Raw genomic sequence first — 13689 nt, forward strand, 5'->3', positions numbered from 1 at the left:
CTGGAAGGCTGCAAAGAAAGTCTTGCGTTATATGCAAGGAACTAAGGATTTCATGCTTACATATAAAAGAACTGATAAACTAGAAATTATTGGTTATTCAGACTCTGATTTTGCCGGGTGTGTGGATAGTATGAGATCCACGTCAGGTTATATATTCACACTCACGGGAGGAGCTATATCATGGAAAAGCTCCAAACAAACGTTAACTGCTGGATCTACGATGCAAGCAGAATTTGTAGCATGTTATGAGGCCAACGGGCAGGCTGTATGGCTAAAGAATTTTATACCCGGACTTAAAGTGGTTGACAGCATATCTAAACCAATTTTATTGTACTGCGATAATGAACCAGCAGTTTTCTATACGAGTAACAACAGGTCAAGTAATGCTGCCAGACACATTGACATAAAGTATCGTGTTGTGAAAGATAGAATCCAGGATCAAACAGTTGATGTTAAACATATAAGAACGAAGCATATGTTTGCGGATCCGCTAACAAAAGGCTTATCACTCAGTATTTTTCGTGAGCATGTTGCCGGCATGGGACTACTGGAGGCCTGATAATTCTGGAATAAGAGGACCATTAAAATAAACCACTCCCCAATTAGCAAAAAAAATTCCATTTCGAAATAGGCGGGTGTACTATAAGTGTTGAGGTTCTGTGGCGTTTCAAGCTGTTGTAACACCTCACTTTGGTACATCATTTCTATGTAGAATGGGCGAATGAAGTTAAGCCTAACGATCAAGGAGGAGAATGTTGGTTTTGATCTGACGGCTTAAACAGGCCAGTTAGATCTATTAGTTTAACAAAAAAAAAGGAAAAGATAACGTTAATGAAAAGGCCCCACGCACCAACGTACGTGAGGTTTTTATCCCAACTAAGGCGTCCTGATCGGGGGCACCCAAACCAACTGATGGTTTAGGTCCCCTGTCGCCAGCGCTACATAGAAGGGAACGGGAGAGGGTTGGCAGTCTGCGCGATCACAATTCACGTACGGTTTCACTCCCCTCCCGATATTCTCTCACCCCATCCGATCAGGGGGAGCGCTGCAGCGACGGGAAGACCTATTCCAGCCGCCGGTGCCGTCCCCGGGCAGTGTCGGTGGCGTCCTGAGGGCATCAGGACGTTGAGGAGGACTTCTACCTTGACTACATCACCTCTGCATCAAGCCTGCACCAAGCAGGCGATCATGTCCACTGCCGTGACCCGTAATGATCCCCTAAACCCTTCTCTGTTCATGTTTTAGGTGATCTAGATACATTCTGTTCCTGCTAATGGCATCCCAGAGATGCATAATTACTCCAACAAGCCACACCCAAAAACAAACTGCAGATGCATCGCTCATACGTACACCGCATATGGGATTGCGAGAATAACTACGAATATTGTCATGCAAAGAGGGTGGGGAACTCCGACTAGTTTCTGTTAAATCTCGAACTTGCGCAAAGAGGGTGAGGTTTTTGCTCCAGTCCTCGTGCTTTCCGAGAGAACACAAAAATTGGCCGAATCAAGTGATATTCTTGGAAGTACACAATTCGAATCACATGGCAGTTCGGGAAAGTTGGGAGGTAGGCTGAAATGGGATCCATTTTAACACCAAATGCAGTCGGTCAAAGGCCCAGTCCCACTACGTGGGTTTAATCTGCAGTTGGGCCATAGGTTCTCTTGAGCAATATCCTATTCGGCGCCTAAGGCGCTGAATAAATCCGAAGTTACTTTTTTTTGTGCAAGGGGGGTGGGGTGGGGGATTACTAATTAGAGGTATTTTTGGCAAAGTTATTGTTAAGTTCTCTCCTGATGACAAGTGACGCAATGCATGTGCGACAGTAAATTCTCCTAAAAAATTATGCGACAATTATCACAACCTATGAGTTTTGTGCTCTCTTTTTTGTAGATTCTTTTTTTTTTCAAAAACGTATTATCTCTTTAACCATACGTTTAAATCATGAACTGTTTTCACCGTTGTATTTCTAGCGTCAAAATCTTTGAAACTAGATCACATATTAATAATTTAGATGTCTTTCTTCCCTAAAACACCCAAATAAACTGAAACAAAAACAGAACTGAAACCCAAAGACCGCTGAAACAAAAACAAAACTAGAAGCACAATTATGTTTTTCACTTTTTGGGGAAACACAACTGTCCTTATTCACTTTTCGATAAGCATAATTGTATTTATTCACTTTCCGATAAGCACAACTGTATTTTTCACTTTCGGGAAGCAATGTTGCACTTCACGTGAAAGCACAACTATTTTTTTGCCGTGAAGCACAACTTTTCTTTTTCACGCGCTATGCTTCGCTCGACATTTTTATTAGAAACCTAGGAAAAATCAAGCAAAACATTAAAACCTAGACAAAAAACATGCAAAAAAAAAGAGAAAACAAGTGTTCAGGCGGGTGCTTCTAGCGCACAACATGTGGCGGCGGCTAGAGCGTTCCCTGCCACCTCCGAAGCGCCCACTAGAATTCCCTAGAAGGGGTACGCGTTAATTAGTCGCTCCCGAATAAAGCTCATTTCGTGCAACGTGCACACCCTCAGATTGCTAATGGGTCGGCCCATGTAACGGACGAATAATATCGGCTTTCCTAGTGGTGGAAACATTCTAGAATGTTTCTTTGTCTTATTTTCTGTGTTTTTATCTATGGTTTATATGATATATATGTTTCTTATTTTCTTTATGCTTTTTAATTTCATATACTTTTTCAAATTCAAGAATATTTTATAAATGTATAAGCTTTTTTCAAATTCATAATTTTTTAAAAAATCACAAACTTTTTTTTTGAATTCACAGATATTTTTAAATCCATGAAATTATACCAAATTCATGAATATTTTCCAAATTCGTGAACTTTTTGTGTAAATCAATCGTTTAAGTCAATGGTCAGCGTTCGAAGTTAAAGAAATAACAAGTGAAAAAAGCCCAACAAATGAGCGACCGAGCGAACCTTGTGAAGGGAACGATACCTTTTTGGGTTGGCCTATTCCAGAAGTGATATGATCAATGATCGTTCCCTAGTTTATGTGATTATGCATTGAGATGTGCAATGTAACATTTAGTTACTTATGTAATGGATTTTTGGTTCAGTTATGCAATGATGTTTTATAAGTGTATATATATATATATATATATATATATATATATATATATATATATATATATATATATATATATATATATATATATATATATATTGATGGGCAAATGTTTTGTGAGCGGGAAGGGGGACAATGTTTGTCCATGATGTTTTATAAGTGTATATATATTAATCCATCGCCATGTCCATGTATATTTTTTCTGTATATATGTTATTATTCTGTAGACAGAGCATGTTGTCGTTGTGTAGACAGAGCAAGTTACATCACCAACGGTTCAACAACGGAACACGTGCCAGTGGTTACCACAATCCCAGACAATTTCTTCCTAGCAATCCTTTGCCAGTAATTCACACACAACGTGTGCATCCCCTGCCTCTTTAAATACCCTTAATAGATACCCCAGACTTAGAGAAAGAGAAAATTCCTTAAAGTTTCCACGTGAAGCCCAAGGGACGGCTCGAATCTCCCACAAATGAGGCCCTGGGGTGGTTTATTTAGAATTTACACTAGGAAATCTTGTCACTACTCCCTCAGCTTGCAAAAACGTCTTACATTGTGAGACAGAGGGAGTAGCATTTTAGCGTCCTTCCTTTGATTATTTTGTCCTATTGCCTTTTGCAAATTCTAGATTGGAAACGTGATGTTGATATGCATAGATTTGTCTCGAGGGTTGTCCAAATAATATAATCTTATTTGTCGTTACATATAGTAGTACAGCAGAACAAATGGACGTGTTTTGTAGACCACGTCATTATCTCACATTTTGTGCTTGGAGCCTGTATTTTAATCCCACTTTTGAAATTGATGATGTTTTGTATGAGTACAAGTTTTTATTGACTTCATGCTAGTAACCCTTTATACATCAATACATTAAAAAATTATGATATCCTTGCGTATATATCATTCTTCTCTTCTTTATCCTTGCGTATATACCCTAGGGAGCTTAGAAACTTAAAAATTCAGTCCAAAGTATGTAATTGCATCATCTATGAGCACCATACAACTAAGAGATGGTCTAAACATGTCAACACCTTCGCCACGCCAGCTGAAACAAGGGCAACAACCACGATGACCCATTGTGTTCCATTGTATGCATGTACAACACACAAGGAATCGATCAGATCCAAAAGCATACAAGATCTGGAAAGGTATGTGTGGTATGTGTAGACATTCTCAACCAGCAAGCTGAGGTGACAGACGACATGTGCATCCCCTGCCTCTCTAAATAAATACCCTAAAGAGAGAAAATTCCCAAAAGTTTCCACGTGAAACCCAAGGGACGGCTCGAATTTCCACAAATGAGGCACTGGGTAGGTTTACTTAGTAGAATTTGCACTAGGGGAACCTTGTCACTAGCCATTTAGTAGCCCCCCTCCTTGGTTATTTTGTCCTATTGCCTTTTGCAAATTCGGGATTGGAAACTTGGATGTTGATATGCATGGATTTGTCTCGACAAGATTGTCAAAATAGTATAATCTCAATTTACTGTTACATATACAACAGAAACAAGTGAACACATTTTGTAGGCCGTATCATTATCTCACATTTTGTGCTTCTAGCCATATCCTATTCCTATTTTAGAAATTGATGATGTTTTGTACGAGTACAAGTTTTTCTTGCCTTCATGCTAGCAACTCTTTATATATCGATACATAAAAAAACTGTGATATCATTGCGTATATATCATTCTACTCTTCCTTATTCTTCCCATTGTCCTCGTCGTCGCTCGTGGATGCTAGCAACCTGATAATTGATTAATATACAAGTATTATTCCCACACAAAAAAATGAGCAGCATACAACTAAGAGATGGTCTAAACATGCCAACATCTTTGCCACACCAGCTGAAACAAGGTCAGCAACTACGATGACCCATTGTGTTCTATTGTGTGATGTACCATTGTATGCATGTACAACACAACTCGCACAAGGAATCAGTCAGATCAAAAAGCGTTAGAAAGCTATGTGTGGTATGTGTAGGCATTCTCAACCGGCAAGCAGGGGTGACGAGGACGTGTGCATCGCTTGTCTCTCTAAATACCCTAAATAGATACCCCAGACCTATAGAGAGAGAGAGAGAGAGAGAGAGAGAGAGAGTTCCCCTAAAGTTCCCACGTGAAACCCAAGGAACGGCTCGAATCTCCCACAAATGAGGCACTAGGGTAGTTTATTTTGAATTTAAACTAGGGAAACCTTGTCACTAGCATTTTAGCGTCGTTCCTTGGTTATTTTGTCCTACTACCATTTGCAAGTTTTAGATTGGAAACTTGATGTTGATATGCATAGATTTGTCTAGTGAAGATTGTCCAAATACTAATATATAATCATATTTGTCTTTACATATACACAACAGAAACAAGTGGATGCATTTTGTAGACCGTATCATCATCTCACATTTTGTGCTTGGGGCCTATATGTTACTCCTATTTCTGAAATTGATGATGTTTTGTACTGGTACAATTTTTTTGCGGGTAAGTACAAGTTCTTATTGCCTTCATGCTGTTAACTCTATCTTGATACATACGGAAAAGTATGATATCATTGCGTATATATCACTCTACTCTTTTTTATTCTTCCCATTTTCCTCCTCTTCGCTCGAACTGGTGTCATCTTCCTCGTCGTCGTCTTCGGTTTCCTCTTTTTCCTCTGCCCCGGCCAGTGCTTTGGCCAACGCTTCCTCCTTTGCTTCCTTGAGCGCTTTAACCAGCCTGGCCAGAGAGGTGTCCACGTCCTTCTTTTTGGACTTGGGCATCAGGTTCTCCGCCACGTCGGCCGGGGTCATGTTGACCTCCCCTAGAAGTTGTTGGATTTCATGGAAGAGCTCGTGGTCGGCGACGTGCAGGTAGTTCTTGGCGAGCACTTTGAAGGACTCGAAGCAGCAGTATGACATCTCGATGTGCACGTCCATCCTGCCCCGTCGGATCAGTGCCGGGTCAAGCTTCTCCTTGTGGTTGGTGGTGAACACGATGATCCGCTCGCCGCCGCATGCCGACCACAGCCCATCGATGAAATTGAGCAAACCCGACAGCGTCACCTTGTTTTCTTCGTCCTTGCCGGCGCCTGGCGCCGGTGGGGCCTTCTTCTTCTTGTCGCCGCTCTTGCTCTTCTTCTTGCTCGCTTTCTTCTTCTTCTTCTTGCGCTTGCCGGTGAGGTCGATGGAGCAGTCGATGTCCTCGACGACGATGATGGACTTGCCCTTGGTCTCTATGAAGAGCCTCCGTAGCTCGGTGTTGTTCTTCACCGACGTCAGCTCGAGGTCGTACACGTCGTAGTCCAGGTACTTGGCCATGGCGGCGATCATGGTGGACTTGCCGGTGCCGGGAGGCCCGAAGAGCAGGTAGCCGCGCTTCCACGCCTTGCCGACGGAGGCGTAGTAGTCCTTGCCGTCGCGGAACATCTCGAGGTCGTCGATGATGTCCCGCTTCTTGTCCGGGTCCATGCCGAGCGTGGCGAAGGTGGACGGGTGCTCCAGCTTGACGTGGCTCCAGACGCGAGCGTCGTAGCCGGACCAGTCGCTGCTGGGGTTGTTGGTGAAGAGGCGGCGCTGGCGGTTCCTGACGGTGGCGGCGCGGCCCTCGGCGAGGACGTGCGGCAGGTAGAGCGCGTCGACGAGGCCGCGGTGGCGCTGGTGGAAGGTGAGGCAGTAGGTGCGGCGCTCCTCCTCGTGCGCGGACCAGCTGATGACGTTGCCGCGGGGGAGCGTCTTGGTCTTGCGCCACCAGAGCTTGGCGCCGCGGAACTCGTCGACGACCTCCTCGTGGTCGTCCACGGCGACGCTCATGCGGTCGCTGTCGGCGGCGAGGTCGGCGCGGAGGCGGCGGGCGCCCGAGGCGCAGGTGGCGCTGAGGTAGGCCTCGGCGGCGAGGTATGCCTCGCTGCGGCCGAAGGAGTCGGGGACGTGCTCGTCGATGGAGATGGTGACGTAGGGGGTGATGGCCGCTTGGAGACGGCGGGTGAGGGCGGTGAGGTACTCCTCGAGCTGGGCGGGGAGGTACTGCTGCACCATGGACCAGAGGAAGATAAGGCTGGCCACCGCCGACCACACCCCGGCCCAGCCGTAGCCGTGGGCGTGGACGTCGCCGGCGATCATCTCCATTTGCTCTGCTTTGGTCGATACTCTGTAGCCCCTGTAGTGCTCTGCACTTCACTGAACAACTCTGCGTCTCAGCCGCGTGCCTTTATAGCAACAACAACACACGCTTTGTTGCTACCGCTTGCTCAAACCAACCATTCTTCGGGGTTTTTTTCTTCTTCTCATAAGCCTTTTGATGAATTCCTGGTGTGATCTATAGAAACTTTATTCCTTCGTCGGGAAGGAATGTAACGGATCCGGCAAACTTTTTGGAAATAAAATGGCCCTTCACAAATATGGAACCAAAGCACACAAGAACTTGGCGGCCAAGTTTCCCATCGGTCCACATATACCATAGGTTCACATTTCAAGAAATCAGCGGGAAAGAGCCGGGACCTGCGCACGCGTCATTGGATTCAAGGGGTGTTTGGTTTAGAAGTCCTAAGATTTTTTCTAGTCCCAAGGACTAATCAAAAAAGATTCTCTAGTACAGTCTTTTTTTAGTCCCTATAGAAAAAGTCCCTCCCGTTTGGTTCTTAGGGACTTTTTAGGGACTTTTTCTAGTCTCTGGGACTAAAAAGTCCATGAACCAAACACCCCCTCAGCCGGCAGAAGACGCTGCGCCGCTGCCCATGTGTTAAATCCCCGGGGGGTTTTTTTTGTGAAAGATACAGCAGATTGCTGGCTTCGTTAGATTTGGCTTCATTAGATTTACTAGCAGGTAGCACATGGAACATTGAGGTGATCTAGTGATCACGATGGGAATGGCAAGGAAAAGTTCAGAGAAAACAGAAAAGATTGGAAGGGCACACTAGGGTACTATCTCCAGGTCCCCAAAGGGGTGCTCTATAGCCTTTTGTACCTGCCAGGCCCCATTGTTCTAGCTCTCTTCTTAGCTTCGATGACGTTAGAAACACTTGCATGTTTCCTCGGAAGCTGCGGTTATTTATCTCCTTCCAGATATCCCAAATGATGGTCATGGTCATGGTCTTTGTGCACTTATTGCAGCATGCTCCGCTCCCCTAACCATGGCGCCAACTGCCTCTCTTGTACTCCCGCGGTTTCTAAAGATAAGTCTTTTTAGAAATTTTAATATGAATTACATATGGATGTATATAGATGTGTTTTAGAGTGTAAATTCACTTATTTTGCTCCATATGTAGTTCATATTGGACTCTCTAAAAAGACTTATATTTAGGAACAGAGGGAGTAATCGTTTTTTCCCCGTCTTCTAGGGGTGTGTTTGGTTGTTGTCACCGGGTAGAACGTCATGGGTCCGACCCGATCCCACGGCCCATTCCCGTGTTTAGTTAGTCGAACGATTCAGAACCCACTCGTCCCAGGAAAGGGAATAGTCGCTCATTATGCCGAACCGAGGCATACCACGAAATCGAACGGACGACAGGGAACGAGCCCCTCGCATGTACCCTATCCTTCTCCTCTCGCCGCTCCCGCATCTCCCCCTCTCTCGTTGTTCCCTGACTAGCATCGCCACCCTCCCGCTTCTCCCCCTCTCTCGATCTGCCTTCTCCATCCCTCCCCGGCCCGGCTTCACCTTCCTCCTGTTGTCTCCTCTGTGATGGCGCGCATCTGCACCATGGCGGCGACCTAGCAAGCAACAGTGACATAGCAGATCGGCCATGGTCCAAGCAGCTGCGACGAAGAAGTTCGACCCGGATCCAAGGAGCAGCGACGAAGCAGCAGGGCGGCTACCACGCAGCTGCGACCGGAGGTGCTGCAGAGGTTCGGATCAGCAGCTAGCAGCGGAGGCAAGGTACGGTTTCCATTACCCCTTTGCATATCTCTGTATATGTTCATGTTTGGGCAGATTTTATTTCCTGTGTGCCATGTTCCTCCTTAATTTGTTTCATATATATGTGCTTTTGTGTAGTATGCAGATCCATGGTTACCCAATTTTTTTTTTCAATATGTGCTGCTTTGGACAACCAGACCCATGTTTACAAGTCATTGCTAGCCATATTTTTGATATTATGCATTACTTGTAGATGGTAAGCAAGATGAACAAAAGAAAAAGGATGCCTAGGGGAGCCACTATTTTTGTTGCACTAGCTGCAATGGCAGTCATTGTTCGGGCTATAATAAGGAAGAGGGGACCACGTATTACCTATGGCCCAATGCATGAAAAAGATCGAATCGGATTTTATTATCTAAACCAATGCAAAAACATGCTAAGGTTTGAAAGAGCTGCATTATTTCGCTTGTGTGGCATATTGAGGGATCGCAATTTGCTAGAAGACAGTCCACATCTTAGTGTTGAGCAACAATTGGCAATGTTTTTGCATACAATATGGTTGGTGAGTCTTCTCACCCCAAAGGACCACCAAAAAGAAGGCCAAGGTGGTGAAAGTTCTAGAGGATCCACTAGGTGCCATTCTCAAAGATGGGTTTAAACTTGTTGTTGAAGCTCTTGTGAAATCTAGTGGAGATGATGATGATATATCCGATGATCTTTGCGATGTAGTCTCCAATTTGAAAGAATTTGATGAAGAGCAGCTTGCCCACTACTATGCTCATCTTGTTGACAACCCCAAGACCGCAAGAGCCTTCATGAAACTCTCTGAAACCAACAAATCTGTTTGGGTGAGTAGGTATGTGAAGAAAAACTTCTAAATTCGATATGGTTGTATGGTTGTCAAGTATGTGAACTCGACATGTATGCATGGCTATAGTGCCATTGGGTTGCTTTTGGATATTGGGTATGTGAACATGTATGGCTGTAGTGAACTTTGCTTTGGTTATTTGTATGTTAAAGACATGTAAGGCTGATTGCTTTTGGATGTGCCAAATAAACTTGCTACTTGATTGCTTCTGGATGTGCCAAATGAACTTGCTACTTCATTGTTGAAAATTGAGTTCTATGTCATTGAGTTTTATGTTGTTTTTCTTGAAAATACAAATGAAATGTTGCCAAAATTTTGAATTTCTGTTATTCTATTTTTCATTCCATTCTTCCAAACCAAACACTGGAACGGAACCAACCCGTTCTACTTTTTTGCACCTACCAAACACAGGAACGGAACCGACCCATTCCTCTGGAATGGAACCATTCCATTCCGTGAAAGTTGGTTCCTCAACCAAACACACCCTAGGAGCATCAATGTGCAGCATGTCCAGGTTGTTTCCTGGGCCCAGACCTGCCTGCAGTCACAATTCTAGAAGAGATGAACTGGGGTCTCCAAATTCCTCATGCAGAGAGGGCAAACTACCCGTTCGTCCACCCTCTTCGCTGAAGACGATCATTGCACCACACGCGATCGCGGTGGAGCATTCATGAGAAGACTTTGATCCTTGTCGGGGCCCATGGCTTCCAGATGGTATCCTTGAGGCTAGCTGTAGGGGTGTTGGTGAATTGCATCAGATATGCTTAGCTCGTGGAGTATATGTCAGAGCTTCCCTTAGTCCACCTGATGGAGCCTCACCGCTCAACGTTGAGGTTTGTGTATGAAGAGACTAGCAGCCGGTTCAGTCTCACCAGTTCAACGACAATGTTCAAGGTGTTGCCCTGCTGCAGGTCCTTCAGACACTGGTCATTGTGCAACGCCTCTCTCACCGATCGGTTCTTCTTACGCGAGTGCCTATAGAGGGTTGGGAAAGTGTAGCAGAGGGGTCCCTGTACGGTCCCCGATTTCATTAGAGCATCTCTGGTAGCAACATTATTTTATGGCACTAGAGGTTTTTAAGGCATTTGGAGCAAAAGAAACTTCCAACAACCGCCCAATCATAAAAATCTTGGGCAAGTTTTTTGGGCAGCCCAAAGGAACAGACCAGCGCCAACAGCCACTGCAGTTCGTTGGTTTGTGGTTGTGTGTAGTTCGGCTACCCAAAATATGGACACTTGGTGCATATCCTAGGCAAGGCCACCGGTGTCAAGGAGGACTTGGACCATGAGGTCGGACGAGAATGGAAGACACCACGTTTATGGGCCCAAAAAACCACTTTTGGTGCCAAAGTTTTTTACTCCAACCTCTTTTGATGCCGTATTATAGGGTTGTTATTTGAAGATGCTCTAAGAGAAACAAACAATGTCTCTACTAGAGCGATGCGGGGTGTGTGTGTATGTGTGTGTGTGTAGCTGTGGACTGTAGACTGTGGAGAGTGGTATCAACTATACGACAACAACGCTAATTCCTGATCGTTTGTTCCAAATGAACAAATTCCAAGCTTGAGCTATTTCTCGTCCATTGCGAAAGATGGGTAGTCTCGCATTTGGTGCGGTGCTACCGGACCAACCCATAACTAAGGCTGTTGCTTGAGTTCTTCCTTGTAATTTTCATTATCGATTTTTCTACGATTACTTTGGGGTTTTGTTTTATTTTTCCCTCTGTTTTCATTGTTACTTTCTTCAATTAATCAGGTTTTTTTATTCTTACTCCCTATTTATCAACATATGTTTAGTTTTTTCATGCATATTGTATATTTTTCATATACATCAAGAACATTTCTTATTACACGTTTCATTTTCAAATACATGATTATTATTTTAACATATATGTTTTGATATCTACTTCTTTTCCATACACATCGTATATATTTTATACACCTAAAATAATTTGTGTACATGCTAAACTATTATAAATACATGATTAATATTTTTCAGTCATAGGATTTTGAACATTTTTTTGTAAATCGGGTTTAAAAATATTCAAAAACAAGAACATGTTGAACCATTTTTTGAATGATGCAAAACATTTTAATGAAACTGTGAGAACTTTCTTTACATTGTAAATATTTTTGAAAATGGCACAAACACATTTTTTGAAACACGTGAACATTTTAGAAAATAACACACAAATTTTGTATGGTACTTTTTTGAAATACCAACACATTATTTTATGTTGTATATTTTTTTAAATGGCACGTACATTATTTTGAAACATGTGAACATTTCACATACATTTCTTTTCAATGGTACAAACATTTTTAAAAGTTGACTGAACATTTTTTTTCTACATTGCATGAACATACTTAAAATCTGCAATGAAAATTTTAAAATAAATTAACTAATTAGTTTCCAATATATATAGTTTCATTTTAAATATAAACAAATGTGTGAGACGAACCCATATGGTTATTGTGCCACTATTGGCTCCCTGTAGGCGAGTAGAGCTACTATCTAGTATAAAGGGAGACATAGCGGCGCCCCTAAATCTGTTCCAAGAAATCCACATATACCGAGAAAAATTCATGTGCTACTAATTCACGTATGTGGTCGTACCCTTTGGTTAAAACTATGATTGCAAAGCAAATGGACAATACTGCAATCACTTTTTCTTCCCATTACACATAATCATAAACAAAAAACACAAAAACACAAACAAAAAAAGTTAATCTAATGTAAAATGAATTAGGGGCATTGGTGTTACCCTAAAAAAGAAAAAGCAAATATAAAAGAACAAAACTTTACACACAAATTATGTAGAAATTGCACTGTTCCATAATAAGCAAAAACGTCTACGTAATTTTGCACACATATTATGCCGAGCGGCACAGCCGATTAAGAAAATTTTGCAAACATATATACACGGTGACCTAAACTAAGCGGGAGCGCAAAATATATAATTCTGCGATCCGGTTGCTAATCGCCCACTCGGCCTGCTAATCATGCTTGCACACTCCTGCAGCTAATGATGGTAAAACCACTAGCATACATAGTAATGGTATTCAACTCCGTCCTATAAAAATAGGATTAAATTCCATTGCCGGCTGCCGCAGGTGGTACCTTCGCTCAGCTCCACAACGCTGGGAGTAGAAATCAATCCCGGCTGGGATCACGCCTTTTCTGTTAGAACAAACAGGATTTTACTGATACAAGGTTTGAATTGACCGGAATTTGTAAATATAGAGTACCAACTTCAGAGATTTAGAGGTGATGGTTCATTTATGTCGGTCTATACAACCTCAGGGTTTATTTCCGACTTCACTCAATCCTATAAGGCAATTACAGTGGCTGTTTTGGCTCTTGGGGGTATATGCTCCCTAGTGAACAGTAAATTCAAAATAAATAGTAAATATAATTTTAAAATTTTGATTTTTTATAGATGTTTTTGTTAGTGTAACAAGAGTGCTTGCCAATTTTCATGCGAAACGGGATGACGGCGATTCATCGGTGAAAAAACAAAAATAAGTGTAACATTTGGAGGTAACATTTGTCGTTCGATTTGTTTTTTTTTTTTTTGCACGGATCAAAATATTTAAGCTTTCCTCCAAAAATTTGCGGGTAGCGTTTTGGTGTGACAATGATCACATCTATTTTTTAAAAGTTTTTTTACCATTTGAAAAAAACATTTTTCATGGGCAGGAGCACATGCTCCCAAGAGCCGAATTGGATTTCCGATAAACTCATCTTTTCTTTTATGGTATAGTGAGATAAAAACTTTACTGATCCGGTGCACCCCACCTCTGTCTTGCTGGTCCTATCAGTAACTACATAAAAGTTGTTTATAAATAAGTGACGTGATTTTAGTTCAAATTAACGTAATTAAAACCAATTGGGTCCTAT

At 42.8% G+C, this 13689-nt stretch overlaps 1 protein-coding gene across 1 annotated transcript; it reads right to left on the bottom strand.

Annotated features, from left to right (window-relative positions):
• Positions 1-5523: 5523 nt before the first annotated feature.
• Positions 5524-7401, bottom strand: LOC119343457 (AAA-ATPase ASD, mitochondrial-like). The gene has a single exon (XM_037614397.1). It carries the CDS (start codon positions 7191-7193, stop codon positions 5655-5657), a length of 1539 nt encoding a protein of 512 aa, XP_037470294.1. The 5' UTR covers positions 7194-7401; the 3' UTR covers positions 5524-5654.
• Between the last annotated feature and the right edge of the window lie 6288 nt (positions 7402-13689).

This window comes from Triticum dicoccoides, chromosome 1B (assembly GCF_002162155.2).
Source record: "Triticum dicoccoides isolate Atlit2015 ecotype Zavitan chromosome 1B, WEW_v2.0, whole genome shotgun sequence".
Classification (NCBI taxonomy): Eukaryota; Viridiplantae; Streptophyta; class Magnoliopsida; order Poales; family Poaceae; genus Triticum; species Triticum dicoccoides.